This window comes from Clupea harengus, chromosome 8 (assembly GCF_900700415.2).
Source record: "Clupea harengus chromosome 8, Ch_v2.0.2, whole genome shotgun sequence".
Classification (NCBI taxonomy): Eukaryota; Metazoa; Chordata; class Actinopteri; order Clupeiformes; family Clupeidae; genus Clupea; species Clupea harengus.
Window position 1 is genome coordinate 13,944,871 of NC_045159.1, and position 9,838 is coordinate 13,954,708.

Consider the following 9,838-nt stretch of genomic DNA (forward strand, 5'->3'; position numbering starts at 1 on the left):
CACACTACACACAGTCAATTTATTTCATAATAATTACACCCTTTCCGTGTTCTGATTTGCTCACTCTCTTTATTCATCAATCTCGTTATCATGGTTACCATGATGACTTCGGAGGTTACAATCATGATGTGTGACGATGAAAAAGAGGAGCCATGTCTGAGGCAGCCTGCCACACCACAGCCGTTCTGTGATACTGGCGATTCTTACAGATGGTTTGTCGTTCCTTATGTCTCATTCCTTTCTGTTTTTTACTTTCCTTCTGTCTTTTTCTCACATCCTATCTTTCCTGAAGTGATGGGTAAAAAAGTGCTGTGAACAATGTTACGGTGGTATACCACCAGGTATTGGGGCCTGTGGTCCTTGTGGTCTAGCCAGACCTGCAGGGCTAGGAGCAGTAAAGTGGAAGTGGAGCCATGGGAGGGGTATCAGGGGGGTAGGGGTAGGGGGGGGCATTAAGGAAGTGAAGGGCTGGGGAGGAAGGAAGGAAGGGCACCGGAGGGTCTTCTCACTGCTGGATTCTACGGATGGACTGGATCTGGAAGGTCTGAGCATGGGAGCCCCACTCCCTGTAGTGCTTGAACTCCCCAGCGTGACAATCACACTCCATGATGTACTGGTGTCCACGGTAACCAGGATACTGGTAGCACACCCAACTGTTGAGGAGAGGGAAAGGTTGTTAATTGCAGACAGTTCATTTGTGCTTTAAAATGAACAGTAACGGTATTGCTTTAGCTGTGAGGGGGCTAGGACAAAAAAGTGTTTCGAATTGCTAACAGAGCACATGTCCTAGCTAATCTGAAATCATATTTCAGTGACTGAAGCAAGAGCAAAAGCGCTTTCACCACAAACATGTAACGCTCTCTGCTTTGAGGTCTATGTGTGGTGACTCCATCACTAGTTAGTGACTGGTCTGGATGGGACTCGTGTGATTGCCATAGACAGCCAGCAGTCTCCGGCCTTAGGAAGTGGGGGGTGAGACTTACGCTCCGCTCTGCACGTTCATGGAGCCGACCTCGCTGATGCCCCAGCCCATGGCCTGAAGAGAGGGGTAGTCATCGCACATCTCCCACTGCTTGCCCATGAAGTTCTCGCCATCGTACACCATCATGCGGCACTCCTTGTGGCTCTGCTCCGGGCAAAGCGTAAAGAGGGGACATTATAAGTAAGAGGTAGGTGTATAGGTAGTGTATCTATGTATGTATGTATGTATGTATATGCATGTATGTATGTATGTATGTATGTATGTATGTATGTATGTATGTATGTATGTATGTATGTATGTATGCATGTATGTATGTATGTATGTATGTATGTATGTATGTATGTATGTATGTATGTATGTATGTATGTATGTATGTTTACATGTGTATGACAAAGACACAGATGTTTATGTTGTTCTAGTGGACATGTGTCTGATTGCAGTTACTCACAGCGGAGTAGATGGGGCGGAAGGACATCATCCTCTCGATGTGATAGGCGTTGCTGCCGCTATAGGCCTCCCAGCAGGGGTAGTCTCCCCTCTCCAGGATGAACTGCTGCCCAGTGTAACTGGAGTGCTCATAACCCACCCAGCTAAAGGCAGAACACAAGAGGAAAAAAGGGATGTAGAGAGAATCGATGAATGCCAAACATTTATATGAAGGAAAGAAAAAGTATTGGCAGTAAAGGGCAAAAATGTTAAGTTATTAAGGTATTCACAGGTTGTTTGGAACTTCTATACGAGATTCAATCAGTTACAATTTGGAAAAAGCCTGTTGTGTTTTGAATAGTTGTGGTGGACCCTCAAGTTCGGCCTACAGAACCATCCATTCTAGAACACTTACGCGCCGCACTCCACCTTCAGGGAACGGATGTTGTCCATGCCGCACTCCATGATGTTCTGGCAGCAGGAGGTGAACTCCATGCGCCTACCCTGGAAATGCTGCTGGTCGTACACGGTGATCTGGGAAGTCACACATTTTTAAAGTTAAACAGTTGAGTGTTGGTAGTCCTGGTTGTCAGCTAGTTTTGTTTGGTGATCCAGCTCTGCATGAAAATGAAAATACATAGAAAACCTTTGGGAAGTAATTTGTGTGTGTGTGTGTGTGTGTGTGTGTGTGTGTGTGTGTGTGTTTCTGTTTGTGTTAGTGTGTGTGTTAGAGTCTGTGCTGTCCAATTGATACTCACCTTCCAAGGGCCCATAGGCATGGGGTTCATGGGATTTGTCAGAGCCATTTTGTTTGATTCCTGATTACTGACAGACATGAAAAACAGAGAGAAATGCTGTTATCCACAAAGATAAAGAGGATAAAGAACATCACATCCAGAGGATTCTGGGTGACCCCTGGATATTCCCTCTAAGCGTCAAAAGGACCACAGAGGCACTAAAGGGCAGTTACATCATTGTTGCTTTTATCCTTTTCGCTCCATTATCAGTCTGAACAATCAGTCCCTCACACCAGAACAGAGCTATTTACTGTCACAGAATGCTGGAAGAATCACTTCGTAACCTTTTACTTAAGAAAAACAAACTCAAAATGAATTTGTGATGGAAAATCTATATCTTATGCCACTTTTATCTTGTAGGCTTCCATCTCTCTGAATATAAGTAAAATTAATACAGAATAAGTAATGGAGTGACCAAATGATTAACATCAGGATCTATGCTCCATCAGGTACAGATCATTTATATATGCACAAATATACTAATTTAATATATTACAATAATAACTCCAACTACAAACAGATCAAATTATTCTATATATATTTACCTTTACGTGCCAGTAATGAAAGTATCAATATACCAATACAATATGTAACACTTTCTGGTTTTAATGTTTTAAGTAACTAAATCATCCTACGGATAATGATACATTCTCACACTAATAAGATATGACCCAAACATGAAATCAATCCTCATTAGAAAAAAAACTGTTCACTACTGTAAATCCTTATTCATCATTGGCTTACCAGACCTATCCAAATAATGAGCTGTGCTCGCTGATGGGAATACCAAGCGGTCTTGTGTCGCGGATGTTGTGGGGGTATTTATACAGGGCGCGGGTGAATGGCCGGTGACTCATTTGACTGGGCTGCCGTCAGCACTTTGCCGGGGGCCCCTTTGTCTGGGCTGAGCCTGAGCTTTAGTGCCCTCACACACCCCCACACAAAGCAGGTAGCACTGCCCTGGAGAACAAAACAAGACGCATGGTTCCAATAGGTGACACGATCGCAGCCAACATGGTGGAAATGTTTCATCAAAGATATAGATGCTGTACGCATGTCACCGGTGGTCACTCAGGGATACATGTTGAAATTTAAGATATATGACTGTTGTTAAAAAATATAATCGTAATGTCTCATATCAATCAGTAAACATATGTGTTGTGCAATAGTTTATCACAGTTAGGCTATGTGAAATGGAGTGAGATGCAGTACATGAGGCTCAAGGTGCCTTTCATGTCCATCACTGCATCACTATTATGGAGGGCATATAATCTCAACTGGATTTTAGTGGATTTAATGCACTTTGGCAACGAGCTTGCAACAACGTTTGTGGCCTGATGTGCCCTAACCGAAATGTCCAAATGAGGGAAGTCGTAGGCCCTAAGAAGTCATAGGTCGTGTTCAGTACTACTTCAGACGGCCTGTCAGTCTGGCGTGTTTTCACAAGGTGTGCACATACACAGGTATGGAACTCTGCCTCTATTAGGCTTGTCTGGGCTCTACTAGAGTTGTTAGAGCAGGAGACACCAGCTTATTTACAGTATAAGTGACTATGATCCATATCCTCTGAACCCCCCCACCAAGCCTTCAGCAACTTCAGCAACAGACACACTCTTGCAGTGAGGATTGTCTGAGGATATGTTTACCAGCAGCTCTCATACTCGTCTTGGGAAGTGCATCCTCTGCACTTGGGATACGCAGCTGTACTGCATGTCAGTGTCCTGTGTCTGTATAACAGGGGTTTATTCTTATTCAGTTCCAAAATACTGTGTGTATGGTATTATCAATTCTGAATTCTGAATAGCCTTGCAATTAATTAATTATGGATTCTGAATAGCCTTGTGTTTGTAACTTATTTTTGGGGATCAATAACTTTAGTACTAATGAATTGATTGTTAAATAAATAAGTACATATGTTCATTACATCCTATAACTATAATGATGAATGTGGGTATATTAAGCAGGCAATAGGGAAGGCAGTGTCACAACATCTTCTGTCATTTCAGATGTTGCAACTTCAAATGACAGATAAATTAAGACAAAACACAACAGTGTTCATTCCTGATTATTTAGGTAGGCATTGCTTGTGGAAGTCAATACTGATAATATGGTTTTGATTGTTCTTGTGTTTTCATAGAAAATAAAATGCAAACCTGCTTTAGTAACAGTTCGAGGGTATGAGAGGAGAGCTTTAGGAGAACTTTATGGATTTTTACACCAAACCAAAAGACTGCAGGCCTGGTACTGTTCTTAAATTTGCTTGGAACAATAACCATATTTCAATTCAACATTAGGCATCATTCCTAAGACACAGTGAAATGCTTGACCTTTTGGAAATAGAGGTGGTTTGAGGCTACAGCAACAGAATACCCGAAACTCTACTTTTTTCTTTACTACAATTGACGAAATGTCCAGTGATAGCAATTCAGGGAATGGTTTTCCCTGACTTCTTTTAGTTGAGTCCATAAAGGGAAATTTGTATACTGACGTCCACCAGAGAAACACATTCCTACACCAGATGAAAATTCTGCATGTGTGTTATTTTTTTTTTTTAAATGCTAAGTAGTTAACACCTGCTGTGCATGAATGAATGTCTGCCTGTGCGTGTGTGTGTGTGTGTGTGTGTGTGTGTGTGTGTGTGTGTGTGTGTGTGTGTGTGTGTGTGTGTGTGTGTGTGTGTGTGTGTGTGTGTGTGTGTGTGTGTGTGTGTGTGTGTGTGTGTGTGTGTGTGTGTGTGTGTGTGTGTGTGTGTGTGTGTGTGTGTGTGTGTGTGTGCATGCAATGCATTTCTGCTGATGGGGAAAGCTATCCAGCAGTGACAAAGAGTTGGGCTAAGTCAGCAAGCCGGTGCCACACACACAAACAGACACACACTCATACACACACACACCCACCCACCCACACACACACACACACACACACAGCCATACATGTCCTACATTGCTGACAGAGAGATCATGTCATTCTCTCATATACCTCAAACACTGTGGAGAGACTACATCTGAGCCAAATGTAGCGAGAGCTAGGCAGCCATTCCCTTCAGATTTGATGTGTGTAAAAGAATTAAAGAAGAGTTTGAAGAAGTCATTATTTGACTGTTTTAGAAGGTTTCATATGCAGAATTTTAATACTTTTGCACGAAACTTGCTCAACAGTTTGTCCCCAAATATCTGAACTTTGTACGATACTGAGCTTGGCATCTGTGTCAAAAAGAATGTGTCAGTATCTAGTAATATATATATATATATATATATATATATATATATATACTGTATATATCACTGATGGCATAATCTATGGTGTGAAATCAGAGGAAACTTTGTGCTTGTGATCAAATCAGTATAGTTAAATATACACAATACACAGTTTTACACAATGCGTAATATAACAAGCTTTTAAAATACAACACATTGTTATAGATTAAACCAGTAGTTTACAACCTTTTTGGCTTCTGACGTCTTACAAAAAGTAGTGAGTAGTCAGGGTCACATTTCAGATGTCTATGAGTTGTTAAAAGCTCCACCAAATAGTGATTTTTTCCCCCCCTGTAAACTTCTTACATGGTTACGTTTAAAAAATGTTCAAATGGTCCAATATCTCACCAGAAATCAAATATTAAAGAAAAAGTCTAAAAACTTAAAACATATGTGTATCAGAACTTTGTTTTTCTTCTTTCCACTCCCATGAGTCATCTCACAACTCCTCAGATTGGCCTGGTGTCATGTGTATAAAACTGTACATAAAGTAGTTCAAACTAGCTCTACTTCCAGCAGCTACAACAATAACATGCTGCTTACACACTGATTCTTCAGTATCAATGATCTAATGATCTCATATATAATAATATATCAGTAAGAGGGAACAAACCAGTATTTTCACTTTAATACTTCAACTACATTTTGCTGCTAAGACGTATATACTTTTACTTAAGTAGGATTTTTCATGCAGGGGCTTTTAGAGATGGAGTATTTGTACGTTGCTGTATTGGTACTTTTACTTAATTCAAGGATCTGAATACTTCTTCCACCACTACCGAAAGGGCCAATTATTTTCCCAGCAGTACTTAAATAGTAAAAAAAAAAGACCTGTATCCTGTATCTAGAGTCTGTGTCAAACTTGAGTGTGAATTGTTTTGAAATCCCTCTAGCTAGTGAAAATACAGTGCCAGAGCCAAATTAAATTTAAATGATCACAAGCGAAAGCACATAGATTCACATGCATGGGGGTTCCATGATCAGACCAGATCTGGCTCAGATTAATGCCAGATACTGCTGCTCTTTGGGATAAGTCAGCGCATGTGCATCAGTAGAGTTAGGGCTCTTCCTCCACGTGGCTATCTTTGTGCAAAATGTGACTCTGCCTGTATGCAGAGCTGCCAACTCTCACGGTTTCGCCGTGTGACACGCGCTTTTGCATGTTTTCACACGCACTCACGCCACATCCAATTTCTCACGGTCAAAAATCTGATTTTGGGCCAAGACGCGTTCGTTACTTTTCAAACTCCCCGAGGGTAGCTGGCGCTAAGGAGCGCATCTGTAACCCTATTCGCTGCACTGACATCTTATTTCAGAGCTGCCAACTCTCACGGTTTCGCCGTAGATGGTTCGTGGTAGTCCTTCCAACAGTGAGCTTCTGGTTGGATTTCTTGCCCTATGTGTCAAGCTGATATTGCTGCATCAGTATGTTAAACCATTTATGTTAACCTGATATGCTGTATCTGTATTGGGAAAAAGTTGAACATTGGGTTCACAACCAGGGCTAAACTTAACAGATATCTTGATGAGGGTGACATCACACCACGGCAGGTGGATTCATTCCATGAAGATGTGTTTCCTAACAAGTGCTGTGGGCTATGCACTTAAGAAGCTGCCAATGGAAGAGCCACTGATCAAACACGCATAATTTGTAGATGTGCGGCAGAGGGCTGAAAGTGGCATTGAAGATGTCCTGTACTTTGTTGAAAGGTTAGTTTTTTTCCTTAATTATTGTCTATCATCTTAGCTAAAATGCTTATGATGAGGTATGTTCACTCCTAAACTGCACATGAGTTATTCTTATATGGCTTTTCCTCAAAGATGTGTATGAACTGCTGCTGGTTGATGCCAATATAGCTATAACTTAACCACCTGTAACTCTACTTTCATAAATAGGTTTCCCCATCTCCTCCCATACCATGGGCCAGAGGAGCATGACCACCTGGGTGAGGAGTTTCTGAATTATCAGACCATGCCAACAACCTCCCTTCAGGATGAAACTGAGATGGAAAGCTTCTGGGCTGGAATGGCAACACGGAAACATAAGGTATACATTTTTTTGTCTTTCTTTTTTGGCAGGTGTGGCTTGGCTACATATGTTGCTTTTATTGATGCATGCATATATTGTGTCAAACATGATGCAAACTATGCATGTTGTATCTGAACTTTGTTACAGTACACTTACAGTATTAATCAAAACAAAATATGGTATGTTTTTCCATTTTGTTCTTGGTTCATTTTCCATAGGTGACAGGAGCCAAAGAATTCGAGAGGCTTGCTGCCGTCGCCAAGCTGGTCCTGGTGTTGCCCCATTCGAATGCAGATGCTGAGAGGGTGTTTTCAGTTGTGGGACTGAACAAAACTAAGACCAGAAATAGCCTGGCATTGGATGGCACCCTGTCCTCAATAATGGCCATAAAGATGGCCGACCTGGATGGCCGCTCTGTTTCAGATGGGAGCCCCCCTCAGAGGTCATCAAGGCCTCCAAGAAGGCCACAGGCCAGTACAACCTTGCCCACAGATCTTAGAAAATGACTAACCAGCTTCTGATCTGCATCTGATACCTCATTTTTAGTTATGTTTGTCATGTGTTGATCCATTGTATTGCTTAAAAAGGCTACTGTATAAGCACTTTATTTTTTGCACTTTTTTGTTTGATGGAACGTGTGGTGGGAGGCTTTGAATAATGAAAAATATTTCTCCCTAACTAATGTTGTGTACATTTTTGCTGAACATAAATCATTAAGTGCTCTTAAGAATACAATTATTAACAATATAGGTTAGGTTTCAGTTAAGAATTAGTTGAATACCATTGTAATCAAAATGTCAATCAACCTACCTTGGTCAAATCTTAAACACAGGTCTATTAGGCTATATTGTGGTACATAGACAGTCATTGAGGCACAACAACAGTTTTCTGGTTGAATGTTCAGCTCAAGTCTAGAAGGCCCTACAAGTCATGATCAGTTGGACATGAATCAGAATAAGTTCAGGTATTGCACATCTTTAGCATATTACCCAAAAATCCACTAGAATGCAGGAAATAACATCACCTTAAACCAAAATGTCCTGGGGGTGGACCTTCAGCTATGTCTTGGCTTCACAGAATGTAACCAAAGTTGTCCATCTCCAGTAGGCCGCCCCTATCAACGTCTTTGGGCCCCACAAACCACCAGAATGCAGGGCACAACATGGGTACAACGCCAAATTAATTCCAATTCCCTGATATTTGAGCCACCAACGTGTGTGGCTGCGTGCGCGGCAACATTTTGGTCACCCGCGTCAAAATCTCACTCCAAGGTTTTATGAAAAGTTGGCAGCTCTGACTGTATGTTTTAATGTGTGAGATGCTCATCCAGGATTTTCCGTAGCTGCAGTGATTTTCACAGCTGACAGAGGCTTGGTCGAGATACATGCATTTACATATTTAAAAAATGTACAGTAAAGTCAATCTAGTCGATTTGTATTTGCATTGAACACATACAAATGCCAACATCATGTTTGTATGCTAGGCCGTTGATATATGCGTTTAATAATGTTTCAGCAGTTAGTCCACTTTGGTAGCAAACAGTCGTGCACTGCACTTTGAAACAAGTGTACCCAGACCTACGTTATACTTCTGATCACACGGTGACCCCTAGTGGTGAAATTCAGTGCTATTATAGTTGCCATCATGCCATTCAAATATGTACCCGTCTTCAGGTCAATGGTTTATGAGTTTACTTTCATAATAAGTCTCATGAATTAATCCGATTTTTGAGATGACCAGGCTAAATTATTATAGTCAGGCCTGACTGTATCTGGGGAAGAGTCAGTGACCCTGTTCTGTTTGGCTGGTTTTAACAATTCACCTACAACTTTCGGTTTGTTTAAAAATGATGTCGGTTGTTTCAAACATGCACTGTTGGTGCTTTACATCATGCATAACCTACATTGTAGTCCTTTTCTCAGTGATCTATAAATGTCTGGCTTTTGTTAAAAAATATAAAAATGAAAAAGTCAGTTGAAACTATAGGCCTGTCTAATGTGTAATTACATTGTGAAAACATGTTCTGCGTCAAGATCTTTTAAACAGACCTTCCAATTAGTCTATTGTAACATATCTCTTCCACCAATTATAATTATCAGACGACATGTTTAGTTATCATCTTAATGACCTATATCCTATCAAGCTAAATGGGTTGTATCAATGCGAAGAGGGAGGAATTCTCAGTTATATTTTGCGCATGCATGGGTTAACCTGCCACAGTGTAGTTTAATCTGAATACACATCCGTGTGGTGAGTTCTTTTGTTGGGTTCATCGTTGTTATGCGTTGCCCAGACATAGCAGTGAATGTTAGCACTCCTTCCCTGTATATATGATTAACGGTGCGTAAAG

The 9,838-nt window shown here is 41.1% G+C and overlaps 1 protein-coding gene across 1 annotated transcript; it reads right to left on the minus strand.

Moving 5' to 3' along the window:
- LOC105896240 (beta-crystallin A1-2-like) lies at positions 1 to 3,002 on the minus strand. The gene is made up of 6 exons (XM_012822978.2): positions 2,950 to 3,002; positions 2,167 to 2,233; positions 1,824 to 1,942; positions 1,431 to 1,572; positions 984 to 1,126; positions 1 to 653 (listed from the first exon to the last, which is right to left on the minus strand). Exons 2-6 carry the CDS (start codon positions 2,212 to 2,214, stop codon positions 506 to 508), a joined length of 600 nt encoding a protein of 199 aa, XP_012678432.1. The 5' UTR covers positions 2,215 to 2,233; positions 2,950 to 3,002; the 3' UTR covers positions 1 to 505.
- Positions 3,003 to 9,838: the final 6,836 nt, after the last annotated feature.

Coding starts and splice junctions, on each gene's coding strand:
- LOC105896240 (XM_012822978.2), bottom strand. CDS start 2,214: ATGGCTCTGACAAATCCCATGAACCCCATGCCTATGGGCCCTTGGAAG. Junction 1,943..2,166: donor TGCCTATGGGCCCTTGGAAG/GTGAGTATCAAT, acceptor GTGACTTCCCAG/ATCACCGTGTACGACCAGCA. Junction 1,127..1,430: donor TCCGCCCCATCTACTCCGCT/GTGAGTAACTGC, acceptor TGCCCGGAGCAG/AGCCACAAGGAGTGCCGCAT.